Genomic DNA, 17,354 nt, shown 5'->3' with positions numbered 1-17,354 from the left:
CACAACACACTAGCAATACTGTCATGCTCAGCTACAGTCCAGTTACTTGCCGATCGGAGGACGCCATTTACAGACACGGAGACTGTCACTAAACCAGTCCTCCCCAGTCCCAAACACACAGGGGAAAAGAGACGCATCGGCTTCAATTACACCTTTTTTATTTTACTCTCAAACGAGACATTAGTGTTGTTTTTCTTCCACTCACAATCCCTCCGATCACCACATTGTTCTGGAGGTCATTTCACAATTCACACAAACATTTAGAAAAATCTAGATAACAGCGGGACAAAAATGACCAGCTACTGACCCAAACTGAATGGCTGACGCAATAAAAGAAGCATTTATACACAAGCAACAGTTGTAAAGTCTGTAATATAAAATATATATTGGGAAATTTTTACAGGAGCTGCAATATTTGGTATATTACAAAGAAAAGTGTTATTTTGAGCATATACTGTGCTTTGATGATCCAAAGCTATTGTATGACTCAGTGGTGGGGTATGGTTGGGGTTAAGCCTATGGCCTATCTGTGATTTGTACTGAAATACCACATTTGAATAAAGAAGTTTAAACGACCTCTCCAGAACAGAAATGGCTTAACGTCTTCATTGTGAGCAGATTGGCGCAGACAATCTAAAAAAAGACAATAATGGCTTTGCAAATGTTATTCAAAAGGACACAGATGCTAGAAGAGATGGTTCTCTTCCCTCCCGACGCCAGAGATCCTGTTTTATACAAAGACCCACTCTTGAAAGTCTGGCAATCGCAGTTTTAAAAGCAGCAGGCTGATCTCCTGGGGATTTGGGGCTTTTCTTTTGTACATTTGGGTCTTCCGTGTGGCTGCTCAGGACTACACAGCCGATTGGGAGAGTGATCAGTGTGTTTTTTTATTCTCTCACAATTTTTCAATGAGCTTCTCAAACAAGGAGAGGAACCTCTCCCGCCTCTCCAGGGACTCCGCGTCCAGCTCCAGGGCGGGGGCGTCGTTCTTCACCTCCAGCGCTCCGTGCTTCGCCGCCTCCTTGTCCCTCTGCAGCCCGGCTCTCTCCCGCTCCAGGGCGGCGCGCTCCTTCTCCAGCAGGGCCCAGTCCCGGTCCATGGCCGCCCGCTCCCGCTCCATGGAGGCCCGGTCCTTCTCCAGCAGGGCCCTGTCACGCTCCACAGCCGCCCTGTCGCGGTCCACGCCCGCCTTCTCCCGCTCCAGCGCCGCCCGGTCCCTGTCCATGGCCGCCAGCTCCCTCTCCAGCCCCGCCCTCTGTATGTGCAGCCCCACCCTCTCCGCCTCCAGCCCCACCCTCTCCCGCTCCGTCTCCAGGGCCACCCGCTCGCTCTCTGCCTCCTCCCTCTCCGCGTACATCTCCAGGGAGTCCCCCTCCTTCACCTCCATGCCCGGGCTCTCCTCCCTCCCCGCCTCGCTGGTCAGGAACTCCAGCATTTCGCTCTTCTCCACCTCCCTCCGCCGCTTTCGGGACTGGGCGCGGCACGGGACCATCCCGGGGGAGTCCGGCTCGTCCTCGCCGTAGGACACGGTGGACAGGGCGGGGGCGCTCGCGGACAGGCGCCCCTCCATGGCCTCGTTCATCAGGTAGAACCAGTGCCAGGAGGCAGCGGTGATGTCCGCTCCAGCGCCCATTCCTCCAGGAGGGAACTTCAGCTCCTGAGAGACAACAGTGTTTCATTACTGCACACAGATACTATACACAGGGCGCCTAGCGCTGACCTATCACAGATCAGCCTGCGTAACATGATCATGCGCACACTGTGCACTACAGTTATGTGTGAATTATCATAAGGCTCATGCCTGCTCACACACACACACATACACACTCACAAACTCACACACAGTCACACACGCGCACATGCACTCACACAAGCATACACACTTACAAACTCTCTCTCTCTCACACACACACACACACACACAGTACCTTGTATTTCTTCTTTAAGTTTTCCCACTTTTTGCTGGCTTGGCCAGAAGTTACCTTCCCTTGCAAGCCCATCTCTTTTATTACTGCCCTGCGAGGGGAACGCATTGAGGCTGCTCAATTATGGTGAACACAATAATAATATTAATAATAATAATTAATTTTATTCTAATTAAAAACAGTATGCTTAGGCATGCTTATTTTCCAAACAGTAACATCTTCACACGGATGAGAGGAAATTAAGTGAATGAATGGACCGGCTGCCGAAGTTACAGCTACTTACCTCCATGCAATCTTGGATGCGTTTCTCTTCCCCGTGAAGAGCGCTTCATTTGACGCCCGCAATTTGATTAAATTTGCTGTGTCCTCGTCTGTCACTGTCATTTAAGCAAGCATTTTAAAAATGCACACATTTAACGTTTAAAGTTAGCCAGCAATCAACAATTCAGTTCAGTTCAATTGCTAAAAATAAATCCAAAATAATAACAATAGCCATGCCGTTTCAAAATGGGTATGAGGGAATTGAGTATTTTTACAAGACAAAGTTGAAATAAAATGATGTTATCATGTCGCTTACTTTTATACGGGAATATCATGGCTGCATCCTTGGGTTCCATCGCTCGTGCCCTTCGTGTGGATAAAAGATGCAGAGAAGGGCACTAGAAGTGTGCTTCGCAAACGCCGAAACAACACGGTAAATATGGCGGAGGCCCACTTCCGCTTTCTATAGTGCCCTACCCACGTCGGGTGCAAGTGTGCTGTGCTATTAGGGATGAAATGAAAGACCGGAACGGGACGAACGAGCCTGAAAGCCTGGTCAAATTCTTCTACTCTTTATTGACTTTCGCCAAACCGGTGTCTTTGGCTTCCGCGGTTGAGTCTGGTTTCAGTTGGATTGTAGTTTTTTTTCTAAGTTAACATTAGCAGACAGTTAGCACGCTATGTCGTGTTGTATTTCATGAAATATAACCCAGTACCACCGTTCTGTTTGTAATCCAGCTAGGTAGAAAATGGTCTAATAGAGATATATGATAGCAAGTGGAACTACGGTGTAGCTACACAGCTAAGTGGTCGACCTGATTATTTCGTTAACTGGCACATGAATGTACATTATAGCTCCACAGTGTATGTAATCATTTATTTTGGGCTCAGTGTTGTGTTTTTTTTCGACAGTGTCTTGGTTTCGCAATATGCTACATATGCACTGCATTTTAGCATAAACCTTTTGTTAAAGCTAGCAGGGAACATCTCGCTTAGAACGAGAGCGTGAGCTAGTACCAACTGAAAGACAGTGACATCCTGTAGTACCACAAGAGCGGGACATATCACAATAAAAGTTACAACAGTCCTTTCTTAGAGCTAATTGTTTTGTAGTAGGCCCGATTAACCTCAAAATGTCATAGGCAAATATATGACAATTTGGTTATTGGAATAATATGCACATCTTCATTAATAAATCTAATCACTTGGTCAACCAAATTTGTTGCTCGAACTATATCTACAAATGGAAAGTAGTTCGTGAACTGTATCCGGGGTATTGAGGAACAGAAAACCAATGAGCCAATGAATACGTTGCAGTGATAGTGGTGGTGCAATTTTATTGGCAGCCGCCTTTGTCTTTTTGCAAGTCCCACCCAACTGCAGACTCCATCTACGTACGGCTTGCGTTGCCCCGTCATTCTTTCGGCTTCTGCTACACGGACTAGGTGACTGCAATTTTCAGGTACTTTGTTTCCTGATTGTATGGAATTTATCCACTTTTCTTGATTCGAGTCGATTCGTTTTCAGTTTGATTGTTGTTCTGAATATTTATCCGATTCGAAGCGATAAGCTAGAAATTTGTACAATTGTGTATTTTCTGTTGGGTTACGTAGCTGACATTGCCGGCTACTATATAACAACTTTCATTGTACGATTTATAACTTAATTTCACTGTACTAGTCTATGAACCTAAGTCTTTGTGTGTAATTTGACTGTTATTTGGTGGTATGTGTATGGACATGATGGATGTTATTGGGGAATTGGAAATGGAAAGGTCGTGTTCCTGTCGTAGACTGAGATACACGAAATGGCGGCTAAGGAAGTGCCTTCTTGCTGAAGGAGAGAAACTTTGGGTAAAATGGAAGGCCGACGCCGTGAAAGCCACGGCTCGAAAATTTCGGCCCCATGGCCGCGACCGGAAGGCTCAGAACAAAGGAGTGTACTGGCAGCGTTTTGTTGGTTGTTGCCATAAGGACCGAAGTTTCGAGCGGCCACGGGAGATACGGGTAGGCCCTGGAGCAGTGCCGGTGGGGAGCATGGCCCCCGAAAACACGACGCAGTATTTGATGGACAACGCTTTTCGTGATCTTCTAAATGATTGCGGAAACCAGACATTTCCTAGCGCTGACTGCCACGACGCGATTGACTTATCACTGCGCGAAGATTCTTTGCAGTTGTACGGAGAAGAGCACTCGCCGCGAAGCATGTACGCTTCGCTGGATAGTACTTACGAAAGTACCATCCTGTTCCAGCAGAGGGACTTTGAGGACATGTTTCACCGCTACAGTGAATTCAACGCAAAAATGCAAAGTTGAATGGACCATAATGTATAACAAGCCTTTAAATTATTTACTCAACACGGACTTCGATGTGTGGGGAAAATGTAGCGTATTTGTATTTCTTGTAAATATGCGACTGTATAATCGAATGTAAATATGATTCAGGTTTTAAAGACATTTATTTTCGTGGACTCTGACCACGTTTTATTTGATAAAATCAGGATGTGTATCCCTTAAAGTGTGTGTTTGAAGCGGACGATTTCATCATTGTAAAAAGTTATGAATTTCATTGTCGGATTTTCCCTGTCCCACAGCGATGCAACTGGTGCAGACTGTCGCTAGAGGGCGCACCCCCGCCTGCCTTGCAGTCTGCAGACTCGCTGTCCCTCTTGTCGTCGGAGTCTGAGAATTCAGCTCTGCCCTCTTGAGGCCGTCAGGTAAACTCGTCACATGGCGAAGTGGGTGCACCGCGACGTGTGGTAAACGGGACTCGGTAACACATCCTGTACATGTGAAATTACGTATTAAATACTGTTTGAATCTGTATTAAATACTGTTTGAATCTGAACTGTTTAAGGATATTTTTTCTTTGGGTTGGCAGTGTGTAAATGTCATTTGTCCTTGAGACTTTATAATCCAGCAAGTGAAAATGTCCAGAAATCCACCGGCAGTAAGTTTGTAGCAAGTTTTTTATTTCAGGCCAGTGTCTGCTGCCATGGTTACCAATCTTGCTCTGCATGCTAAATGTGTGGGATTTTGTTTTCCTTTGCAGATCTGTTCAGAGCATAACTAACATACAAACATTTTTGCAGGTGCTTCCTGGTGATTTGTGGTGGTTAAAATTTTAATTTGTCAGTATGCATCGCAGGTCGCACTGCCGGCAACGGTCTCTGAACGTCTGTGAGGAGCGAAGGCCTTGAGGACGATGGTAATGGTATTCGGCCATTTTGCTACAGAAGTGCACATGAATGAAATAAACTTCTTGATTAAAAAAAAAAAAAAAAAGCCAACTGTATTGAGTCTTTATTCAAGTTCCTACAATTTTTGGTTCATTACATTTCAAGATTTTGGGAGGGGTGTGATAAGTGGTTTAAGAATGGTGTACACTGTGGCACTGCCTAGACACATCCTTGGCGTAAGAAAGGCGAGCACATTAACCATCCCGTTTTAGAAAACACCTTTTGTGTTGGCAGGTAAAATTTTACCAGGCAGGTCACTTGGCCATTTTTTGACATGGAGAGTTCATGGCTTTGAGATTCTCATTACCCCCCCCCCCCCCCCCCCCCCCTTGACACAGTCCTCCATCTCAGCCACTTGCTCTTCAAATTCAGCCTGCTATCTCCTCCATTTCATTGTCATGATCAAGAGACTCATGGGCTGGTATGTAGGTGCTGCTGGACATTAAGTGAATCCATACTCTCCTATCTCCTGGAGCTCACCCATAGTACAGACTGACTGTTGGTTGCTTTGCGTTATAACTGCCATTTGGTGAGAAGTGGAATGTTCACCTCCAACTGTTGAACTGTGACTTAAGGGCATGTTTGAACCTGTGAGGTACTGTAAACAATCACTATTGTGCTTGGTGTGCGGATGGTGAATGTTCATAAAGTTGGGAGTTCTTAGCCTAATAATTGATTGCATTTTAAAAGCAGGACTCTGATGATTAATTATTTCCAAAGGTCTTCTATAGCTTTTCACACCCTTATCACTAGTGAAGACCATCCCCTTACTCCATTAACCAAACAACTCTTGATGTCTGTTAAAACTGCTAATATCAGATAGCTCAATGCAGCACACTGAGTGTGGAATTCGGTTAATTTTTAAGCAGCAATCCCATACTCAAGTTCATAAGTGAATTTTGCGAATGTGTTCAGGATGAAATCACCATAGGAGTTGCGAGTCCCTGCATGTACCGTAACCAGCAAGACTTGCAGACCACAAACCTGGCCACCAGAGGGCGCTCCAACCAAACGGCAGACTTTCTGTGACAGGACTGATTATTAAAATTGGGCACTTCTTGCCTCCAGCACAGAGGCCCTGGAGATGGACAGCTGCGTCCCCATGAGAGTAGAGTGATCTCTGACCTCTGATTGCAGCGTCCCGTCCGTCTCGTGGCCTGGTGCAGCGTCCCGTCCGTCTCGTGGCTTGGTGATGTCAGCAGCCCGCAGCACGCCGTACGGGACTCCCTCCTGTTTGGGCAACACATGGGTCAAAGGTCAACCCTACATGCGGAATGTCTCGCTGATGAAACTAGCTAACTGGGGCTGACAGTGTTAATGATGATCTGGATGAATCTGGTCACACTGTCACCAACGTCTCAGTGAGATCATTAACACTGCACCCCTCCCCTGACGTCACGATATTTATGTGATTGCATTATAGTTTTGGTGCCGTTTCACAGATTTCTACAGTGTTATCATCATAAACACTCTGCCCTTTTCTCCAGAGTAAAAGCAGGACTGCTGTTATACAAAAATAGTTGTGTTAAGTGAGTAATTCTGTACTCCGGAAAGGCATTTGATTGGAGGGAAACCGTGAATGATTGCTTAAAACCTCAGTTTGTTTTGTCCTCTGCACTCGGCAGACACACTGAAGCAGCTGCTCCAGTAATCTGTCAGGAGAGCTGGAGAATTAAGGTGCTGAGGAGGAGGAGGACATGGGGATGAAGGCTATCTTCACTTATTCACTGGCATTCCGTGGTGTTGAACTGCACTGATTGCAGGTTCAGAGCAAGATGGAAACATTTTAAATGATTTTCTCCACACAAAAAAAAGCGCAATGTTACCTGGACATTATGTTCTTCATGTTTACTTTTCACACTTCCACCTTCTACACTGAGAACACGCGCTTCTGAGGCCACTTCCTGTTTCACACTATGGCTGCTTTTTCAGAGTTCTGCCAGGCAGTCTGTCAACAGCGTCCCTAATCTCAAATGTGTCAACAGAACAGAACGGCTCTTACAAAAGTGACACCCTAAGCTGCAGTTTTGACTGTGTTTCAGTTCTGCTTAATTCACATGCACGTACGTGTGAATATGTGCAAGTCTGTATGTGTCCATGTGTACACATGTATTTCACAGCATTTGTTTGCCTGCATACGTGCGTCTGTGTTTGTGTATGTGTCTGAGTGTGTGCAGGAGCACAGTTGGTTGACCTTTGGAAATGTGACCTCACACGTGAGGAGTTCTGCAGCTGTCCCGCACAGTGACCCCCCGGTGTTCTGCACGCCTGTCACAGGGAGGGATGGCTGAGGTCAAAGTTCAGAGGTCAGCTCGCAGGGCGCTGTCAGTTTCACGCAGCAGGCCATGAATGAAGGCCGGTCTGGCCGCTCAGGTATTTAAGGTGCCCCGTGGGTGCAGCCTGACCCCTGAAAGCAGCGGGCTGGGAGGTGGCTGATCAGCTCCGGAGTCAGAGCGCCAAACTCAGGGTCACTGGGCTGTGGGTCAGTGGGACACCGGTGCAGCATGGGAGAGGCGCGATATTTCATTCCTTTGTTTCAAGAGCAGGTCACCAAAACATGGCCGACGAAAGCCTGACTGGGACGAATGTTACTTGGATTTAGTGGCGTGTGGATAGGCCTGTGCCAGATGTGCTTAAATCTCCCATAATGCCCTCAAGATAAACAAACCTCTGCAGGTCCAGAGCAGCACATCTGCAGTGATCACACACACACACACACACACACACACAGCTCCTCCTGTGTGACGTTCCACTGGTCTGCGCTCAGGTGAGGGAGAGACCGGCTCACCTGGATCTAGACATGTCCCTGACCCCGTAATCCCAGACCCACAGCCTGATCTTCAGCACTGGAGAAAACCAGTTTGTTTTCCTGACGGTGTTCATTTTGTGCCAAAGCTGAGAGTTCTCCAGAAAAGGGCGCAGCTGCCGTGTGCCTCCATGCTCCTCTGTGCAGGCTCTGAGGGGTGAGGCGCAGCGCCTGTGTGCCTCCACGCTCCTCTGTACAGGCTCTGGGGACTGCGGGGTGAGGCGCAGCGCCTGCGTGCGGCGGTTTGGTGCTTGGCTGTGCTGCGGATCCCAGCTGGTGTTTTTGCGTGCAGCTTTTACGGGGGTGCAGGAGCGTTTCAGCTCAAACTGGCCGGGCCACAGTGCCCCTCCTCACAGGCATGCAAACACACAGAGGCGTCTTCCTCCCCCGCGGGGTCTGATTTGCGTGGGGGGGTACCCTAGTTCAGCCACGCTGCTCTGTATGTAAATGAGCTCCTGAGAACAGCGCTTCCACACAAGCATTCCCCCCCGCCCCGGGCCAAATGCACAGGCCCACTGCGTCAACTCTCCACATGCAGGTAAATTAAGCGCACTAACCAGCCAAACTTTACGATCGTATGAAAAAGAGTTCAGTTCTGAACGCTGCTTTTCATTCTGCAGTTTATTACACAGGTAACTCACTTCACCTGGATTTTAAGGTGAAAACAAAAACCAGCTGAGCCTGTGATTCCAGGGTTACAGACTCCAGCTGTACTTGTTTCCTGGGTGGTGTTTGGTGAAGCACAACAGGTCTCATGTTTCATTACATAACGCCATCCCAAGAACTGTCAACTGAAATCTGTGGCCAAAAACTCACTGTACTTCAGAGTGTGTGCAAAGTGTTTGGGGGGGGGGGGGGGGGGGTTTACACGCCAACGAAGGCCTGTGAGTTTGAAATGGGGAAGGCTGTAAAGTTAGCTCTGAATTGGGGTGCATTTGTGAGCAACTAAATGTTATATGTGAATGCTTCAAAATGAGATGTCAATGTGCATTACATGCATTAAGTCTATTCAATACACCACCAACCGAGCAGAGCCAACATTCCCACCCCCGCAACGCCCAGCAAACATCTCGCCAAGAGCGCTGCAAACCCAAGCAAGCCTCCTGCTCAGTACACAAAATGTGCCAGAATCTTCTGCATATCAGATCAGCCCCACATCAACAACCTGACCTGGTTTCTGATTGGATGTGACTCTGAATAAAGCCCCACCTCCCTGTTTTGACTGACAGGATTTACAGTTAAGTAATATACAAAGGTAGTGCTGACATATTCAGAATAATTAAAGAGCACGGGGGAGGGCCTTATTGCGAGTGACACAGGGACACAAATGTTGTACAACTGCCTTTGGGCAAGACATGGAGATGTGAAGTTGGAACAGAGACTGATGTTAAAGAGCTCCCCTGTCGTATGATCATACATTAACGAGCATAACCGTATGACCAGGTCAAAATGCAAACACACCACTTAATGAATACAAAAGGAGCCAAGCCCTGCTCCCAAATACAATCACACAATCACACTTCTAATGTGCACTTTCTGCCAACTGCACTCAATAGATTCGTCTGTCAGGACCAGGTGTACTTACTGAACGTATTGAATTTATCTGTGTGTCGCATAAAAATAGGTCAATTCTTTCCAAAGATAGTTTGGTAAAAATCACAGTTGTTTTTCTGCACAATACTAGTTTGCATATATGTGTGTATGGTATGCATCTGTGTGTGTGTATATGTGTGTATGTGTGCGCGTCCGTGTATATGTGTGTGTGTGTGTGTGTGTGTGTGTGTGTACATAAGTGTGTGGGGCTTCATCAAGAGCAGTGTAATTACTGCTATCTAATGTGGAGAGAGCTGTGACTCACGTTAGCTGAGAACACGGAGTTCTGTCGTGACTGCGCCCCCCCACACCCCCCCGCACCCCCACGCTGCTCCCGCTGGCTGTGGGACGAGCGCTATGGAGGGGGTGTGAACACGAGTCCGTCGCTGACCGCGATTTCTGAGCAGCGCAGGAGAGGAGACGCTGAAGAGTGTGTGGATCAGAGCACTCTGTCCCCTGCCCCAACACAGCCCTGCTGAGCGTGCGGGAGCTCTGTCCCCTTCCCCAACACAGCCCTGCTGAGCGTGCGGGCGCTCTGTCCCCTTCCCCAACACAGCCCTGCTGAGCGTACGGGCGCTCTGTCCCCTGCCCCAACACAGCCCTGCTCAGCGTGCGGGCGCTCTGTCCCCTGCCCCAACACAGCCCTGCTGAGCGTGTGGACGAGCGCTCTGTCCCCTTCCCCAACACAGCCCTGCTGAGCGTGCGGGCGCTCTGTCCCCTTCCCCAACACAGCCCTGCTGAGCGTGCGGGCGCTCTGTCCCCTTCCCCAACACAGCCCTGCTGAGCGTAGTGTATGGGCGCTCTGTCCCCTGCCCCAACACAGCCCTGCTCAGCGTATGGGCGCTCTGTCCCCTTCCCCAACACAGCCCTGCTGAGCGTACGGGCGCTCTGTCCCCTGCCCCAACACAGCCCTGCTGAGCGTACGGGCGCTCTGTCCCCTGCCCCAACACAGCCCTGCTGAGCGTGTGGACGAGCGCTCTGTCCCCTTCCCCAACACAGCCCTGCTGAGCGTACGGGCACTCTGTCCCCTTCCCCAACACAGCCCTGCTGAGCGTGCGGGCGCTCTGTCCCCTTCCCCAACACAGCCCTGCTGAGCGTGCGGGCGCTCTGTCCCCTGCCCCAACACAGCCCTGCTGAGCGTACGGGCACTCTGTCCCCTGCCCCAACACAGCCCTGCTGAGCGTAGCGTACGGGCGCTCTGTCCCCTGCCCCAACACAGCCCTGCTGAGCGTGCGGGCGCTCTGTCCCCTTCCCCAACACAGCCCTGCTGAGCGTACGGGCGCTCTGTCCCCTGCCCCAACACAGCCCTGCTGAGCGTACGAGCGCTCTGTCCCCTGCCCCAACACAGCCCTGCTGAGCGTACGAGCGCTCTGTCCCCTGCCCCAACACAGCCCTGCTGAGCGTGCGGGCTCTGTCCCTGGTGTTCACACAGACTCTCTCTTCCCCGGACATGACTGTGGAACAAACGCGTGTCACTGTTACAGTGACGGGTGTGAGCTGTGCAAATTGAGCTTTACCTGCACTGGAGGCAGTTAGCAAGTCTCCCAACCTGACTGTGGGTGTGGCCTAATGTTAGCAGGAAGTGGCCATATCTGGCCACAGCACCATATGCATTTATCTCCGTCATGATTTCAAGCAAGCATCACTATTGTTTTTTGTTTCTCATGCCATTGTTTTGTTTATGTCGGTGACCAAACAGGCATTCAGGGACCGGCTCATCGTGTTTTATGGATGGGACAGGGTGTCGATATTTGCGCACTTCCTGTTTGTTCTTTAAATCCAACGTGAGCCCTGCTGGATTTATTCATTAGATTTAGCAACTAGAACACTGGCTAATTGCACTTAATTAAAGATACTGAATAAGTGCCAGCGGATGGCTTTGCCTCTGCCAGTCCAGAATGAATCTGTGCTGGTAATTACAGCCTGTGGGTGCTTCACAGCTCCCAGAGTTAACAGCTCTAGTGCAGTGGAGGGGAACGGGCGAGGCCACGTTCACTGGGAAACGGGCTTTAGCCCTCAAAGCTTCATCGCACTCCGGTGGATGGGGAGAAAAGGGTAATGGAGGTTCTGACTGGAGATCGAATGGGCTGGACTCTTTATGCTGGGAGTCTACCTCGCACTATTGTATCTGCAAGCATGTTTGTTTGTGTGTGTGTGTGTGTGCGTGTGAGAGCGTGTGTGGGCGTGTGTGTGTGGGGGCGGGGGGGGGGGGACGTTCTGCCAGTTACACCCGTTGGCATGGTATAAGACTGTTTGTTTTGCAACATTGCAAAATAATTACCAATGTACACTTTGCAACAGATATGTGCAAATGGATTATTGCATACATACGCACACGTGCACACAAACATATACAAACTACAAATTACAAATGGGAAACTACACACACACACACACACACACACACAACCCTGCTTTAGTGCAGTGGGCAGTGTGTAGGGGTGTAGGGTTTTTGGGAGTCCCAGGGGTATCTCCTGTGGAGGACTCTGCAGCTCTGTGCTCTCTCCTGACCCAGATCAAGGCAGGCCTGATTTCTCTGACAGCTCCTGCAGCTGAATCTGCATCTCCCCCCGACAGACCTCCTGCACGTGTGATGCATTCTGGGTAATTAGCACAGGGGTTAACGCTGGCTGAACAAAAGGAGAGAGCCGACAGCAGGTGTGACTGCAGACACTCAGCAGTGTCTGTGTGTGTATATATGGACTAAATCAAAGACAGGGTTATGCGTTTGTGGAAATTTAATATGCCTGCGCTTGCTATGATTGTTAGCAATGCCTTTGTGCTTTTCCCCTGTTGGTATGTCAGACTGTTTTGGCATTGAATGCCATCTACACCCTCCTGACCCCTGACCCCGCTGGTATCCCAGCCAATGACCTTTAACCCCCAGGGGTGTCCCTGGGAGCAGCTGGGGGAACTTGAGATTAATGTCCTCTTTGTTTTGTCTCTCTGATTTCTGTTTCTGCAGAGGGCAGTGAGAACAGAGAGTCGTATCTATTTGACACATGACCCCCTGACCCGGTTAAGAGCGGAATTTGAGCTCTGGCAAGGGCTCTTGGGTGGGTGGGGGGGGGGGTTAGAGAGTGAGGGGGGTGGGGGGCACTGACTGTTAAACAGGGCCATACATAGCGAGAGTGCTGCCTTCCAGACGCACTCGATTTGCATAGACATATTTTTCTAATAAGGCTATTATATTTTGGAATAATTTACCAAAGTGTCATTTACCAGAGGCTTTTCTCCTAAAGTAAAGAAAATTGCAACACACGATCTGATTTTGTGTGTTGTGTTTTGTGCAATACGTTGGGACTCACAGTGTATAGTAGATTAGTTTGGGTACAATGGATTTCCAAGGAGGCTTTTCACTTGTACTATGTCCCTGTCAAAGAAATAAAACGGCAATAAGAGAGAGGCCAATGAGAGAAGCTTAACCTTGAGATGAACAGCCTGCTGCTGCAGTGTCCAGCGTGGATCAGAGCCTTCTCCTTATCTGACCATACAGAACACGGCTCACGTCAAATCAGCCAATGACATTCCACCTGCACATTTCACAAGAAGAATCCTGCAAGAACAAGGAACACTTTTCAGCCTGGAATCTAATCTAAACCTGGCTGGACAGAAATGTAATTAGGAGAGGAGAGTTAGCCCGCATCAGGAGAAGCAGTGGAGTCCTCTCCCTGACCTCCCCTCTGGGGCTGGGAGGGGGGCTGTTTGTGTTTGTTGGAAGTCAGATGCTACATTGGCTCAACTGTTTGTTGGGAGTTTCTTGTTTTTTTTGCAGGGTGGAGTTAGACTGTTCTGCAGTGATTCGGAGGAGGAACAGTCACCTCCCCCCCAACCCCCTCCAAGGTCACGTCCCATTGTAGCCGGTACCCACAATGAGCCTTCCCAGATTCCCTGGAGGAGGCCAGTGTTTATGAATTCTTAAATAAAGGGCCACCTCCTCCCCTCCTGTAGCACGCTCTCCATTGTTCTGTAGATACTGCGCTCTGATTGGACAGCTCGTGGCCACAGAAGTGCTAGCATCCACTGGAGTTTCTCTCATGAAACAGGACATCTGCAAAGTCTGAGCTTTGAAAGTTGTGTAGGATAGTGTTGGTTGAAAGTTCCACAGTCCTACATGATAGACTAGTGTTCTCAGAACATTCAATAGCATTGTAAGGCTCACCAGTGTTTGTCTGCTCATTGCAGTGGAATAGCCCTGCTGTAGAGGATTTCAGGAAGGCCACTGCATTAGAGGTCGATGGGAGTTTCCATTCATTAAGACTCTTTCCCATTTAAGACTGTACACCCCCTCCACTTATTCTGAGCTCTTAGACACCACAGAGGTCTTCTGTGAGGAGCCAATGACTCACGCGTGTGAGCGACGTGCTGCTGAGGCGCTCTGTAATCTCACACTGAGCTCTCTCAAAGATAAACGCTTCCTAATTGAATTTGGGGTCCTGTTGAATTGGGCCTGTGTGCATCTCTCCCACAGGTACGGGAGCGTGAAGCTGCGCCCGTACTGAAGAAGCAGCTTTTAAAGGGTTTAAAAGGTCATTGCAGTATGCGTAATGGCCACAGAGAATGCAGGTACAGAACAGCCTGTCACCTGTTTAATCAATACTGCATGAGAACAAGATCCCCCCAGGATTGGTCAGATAAGTAGCCACCCTGCTTCAGGATTGGACATATAAGTGGCCAGCCTGCTTCAGGATTGATTGGATCAGTGAACAGACTGTGCCAGGATTGGTCAGATAAGTGGTCAGCCTGCTCCAGGATTGGTCAGCTGCTCCAGGATCGGTAAGCAGTGGGTGTCTTCTTTTTTGGCAGGCAGGAGTGGGGCTGAGGTGATGACTCAGTCATTTGTGCAGAGAAAATAGCTCTTGTTTTGGACTGTGGTATTTTTCCAGCTCTGAATTAGAGCCATCCATCACATTCTATTTCAATTCTACTTTCCTTCTTCCAGGTGGACAGTATTCATGCCCATTACCTCAAGAGGGGTCCACAGAAGAGAGTCTTTCAAAACTCACAGGTAAAAACAACAGACTAAACTACAACCCAATGACACTGAAAACAAATGTGTGACCGACTGCCTAAACCCTGACCTGTGACCTTTAGGACTTGAAACGGAATCCTGTCTTTCAGTTAAATTCAGTTTTATTTGTGTAGCAGTCTTTATACTGGTCACAAAGCAGCTTTACAAGAGACAGGAAGACCCCCGCAGAAGACCAGCGAGCTGCTGGTGTCTGTTCTCTTCAGGCTCTGACCTCCACACTGACGGCTGCCTTTGCATGGATCTCCACAGAGAGTAGAGCCATAACACACAGACTTGCTCTGTCGTAAATAAAAGCCTTGTCCAGAGATGGAGTGAGCTCTAAATCTAAAGCACAACAAAGGCAGTGCTTCAGACTGGAGGGTTTCATCCCACTCTGCTTCATGACCTGCCTGTGTGTGTGTGTGTGTGTGTATGTGCACGTGTGCGCACGTGTGTGTGTGTGTGTATGTGCACGTGTGTGCACGTGTGTGTGTATGTGTATGTGGGAGGTAGTGTGTGTGTATGTGTGTATGCAGGGGTGTGTGTGTGTGTGTGTGTGTGTGTGTGTGTGTGAGTGCGTGCGGGAGGTAGTGTGTGTGTGTGTGTGTGTGGGATGGAGTGTGTGGGAGTAAGAGAGAGAAAACAAGAAGATGCAAGTTTCTTTCAGTTAAGATTAAACCAAATTATCCAATGCTATCCTATTATCTGGACCATTGGGATGCAGACACTAAAACCAAAACAGATTGCTGCTGTCCCAGAGCAGTCATTATGCTACATTACGCTAGCACGGTACTGGGCCTCCATCAAACACATGAGCCAGAGACAGATCCTGACTTAATTAAGTCCCAGAGTCCACAGCCTGGCCAATGCACCGGGCACAGCAGCCTGCTAGGACTGGCTCTGTGAGCAACGTGGAAACAAACAAACTGAGAAAAGTGTTTATTTCACACTCTCCAATGTACAGGTCATATTCTTTAAAAACATCTTTGACCTCCCTTATTTCTCAGTTATATAAAATGCAGAAACATTTCTCTGTCATGCTAGGGCAGTGTTATTAGCACAGTATTACTTTCTATGGGTACGTGCAGTATACGTGTGCCTTGCTGTTAGTTTCAGCAGCACAGCATCTGTATGTGAGAAAATTCTCAGACAGGTGAATTTGTTTGTGAAACTCTCTGAATGAGAGAACCTCATTTTAAGCATGATGTCACACCTGAAAGAGGCTATCAGTGGTCACTGTAGAGAGAACATTCAGTCCACACCAATCACAAGCCCTCCAGTTGGCCCTCATTGGGCGGTCCAGTGCCGGAATAGTACATCACATCTCTGCACAAGTGTAAATCCCCTGAATCTCTCTGGCAGGGACTCCACCTGGGACCCCGCCGGTACCTCTCGGCTCACTCGCGTGAAAGTGCACTCAGTCCTGCATTGCCCCATTTCAGCATGATGGTGCACACACTACACCCTTCTGTGAGGCCAAAGTAGTCACAATTTATCTTTTTTTTTGGTTTATTTGTTGGGGACAGACAGTATTAGTTAAACACTAATACTAGGCCAAAGCAGGACCCAATGCATTGTACATGTATATATACCCAGAGCTCATTTCCAGTCCCAGACCCTTACTGATAGTTTATGCAGCTATGCACTACAACTGCTGCTGGTTCAAATAGCAACACCAATTAAATTATTAAAATCCTTTATCTTTTTTTTTTTCAGAAAATGAAATCACTTGAGCACTCTCCCTGTCTGCCAGCTGAATCAAGCCTTTGCTTGCTCAGGCTGAGCTGCTGCTGATGATGATGATGATGATGGAAACAGCTGTTCTCCCAGGTGAACAGCATTCCAGTTATTGGGCACAGGTTGTTCTCTATAACCGCGCGCACACAGGGAATTTCCGCAAAGGAACGCTAGACGAACCTGAAGACCTGGACGCTGCATATTAGGGGGGAGATGAATGAGTTGCTTGGGAGGAATTCAGAGAACAGTCAGTGCTGTAACCAAGTCCACACAATATATATATATGTATAAAATGATGGGAGAATGAGCAGCAGCATACAATGCCATCTCACTGATAAAGGCCACATGCCAAAACTTTTCTGTGTAATCTTACCAAAAAACAATTCTGCAGAACAGGCTTTGAGAAACGACATCATGCCAGAGCTTCAGCAGTTTATACAACCACTTCCAACTTGTGATGTCTGTGGCATATTCTTTATGGATCCAAAATGTTTGTATGGATCCAAATGTAAATATTCGGTAAACTGTGGGCTTTTCTATAATTGCCCGATAAATAATATTGAAAATAATCCAAACAGTGCCGCAGTGGACCCCAGATCAGTGAGCGTCCACTGAATGGGACACTGTTCTCACGTGGTGTGTTTATTTTGAGGAGTGACGCGAAAGTCCACGCCTCCAAACGTTACGTCACTTTGATTCAGGCCCCGGGTTGGTTCTGCTTTGTTGCTTTTGCTTACGTTTCTTTCGCGAGGTGGTTTAGGGCTGTATAAAACCCCATTTCTT

At 48.4% G+C, this 17,354-nt stretch overlaps 1 protein-coding gene and 1 long non-coding RNA gene across 2 annotated transcripts; one reads left to right on the top strand and one right to left on the bottom strand.

The window, feature by feature from the left end:
* Nucleotides 1-136: 136 nt before the first annotated feature.
* On the bottom strand, nt 137-3,160 carry si:dkeyp-38g8.5 (uncharacterized protein LOC568385 homolog). The gene is made up of 4 exons (XM_035402239.1): nt 2,503-3,160; nt 2,209-2,302; nt 1,929-2,016; nt 137-1,657 (listed from the first exon to the last, which is right to left on the bottom strand). Exons 1-4 carry the CDS (start codon nt 2,540-2,542, stop codon nt 896-898), a joined length of 984 nt encoding a protein of 327 aa, XP_035258130.1. The 5' UTR covers nt 2,543-3,160; the 3' UTR covers nt 137-895.
* A 348-nt stretch (nt 3,161-3,508) lies between these two features.
* On the top strand, nt 3,509-5,379 carry LOC118219238. Its single transcript, XR_004763675.1, has 2 exons — nt 3,509-3,648; nt 4,780-5,379. It is a non-coding gene; the product is annotated as an uncharacterized LOC118219238 (long non-coding RNA).
* The last annotated feature ends 11,975 nt before the right edge of the window (nt 5,380-17,354 follow it).

This window comes from Anguilla anguilla, chromosome 19 (assembly GCF_013347855.1).
Source record: "Anguilla anguilla isolate fAngAng1 chromosome 19, fAngAng1.pri, whole genome shotgun sequence".
Classification (NCBI taxonomy): Eukaryota; Metazoa; Chordata; class Actinopteri; order Anguilliformes; family Anguillidae; genus Anguilla; species Anguilla anguilla.
The sequence above is the reverse complement of the archived record's forward strand: the minus strand, read 5'-3'. Positions and strand labels throughout refer to the sequence as shown.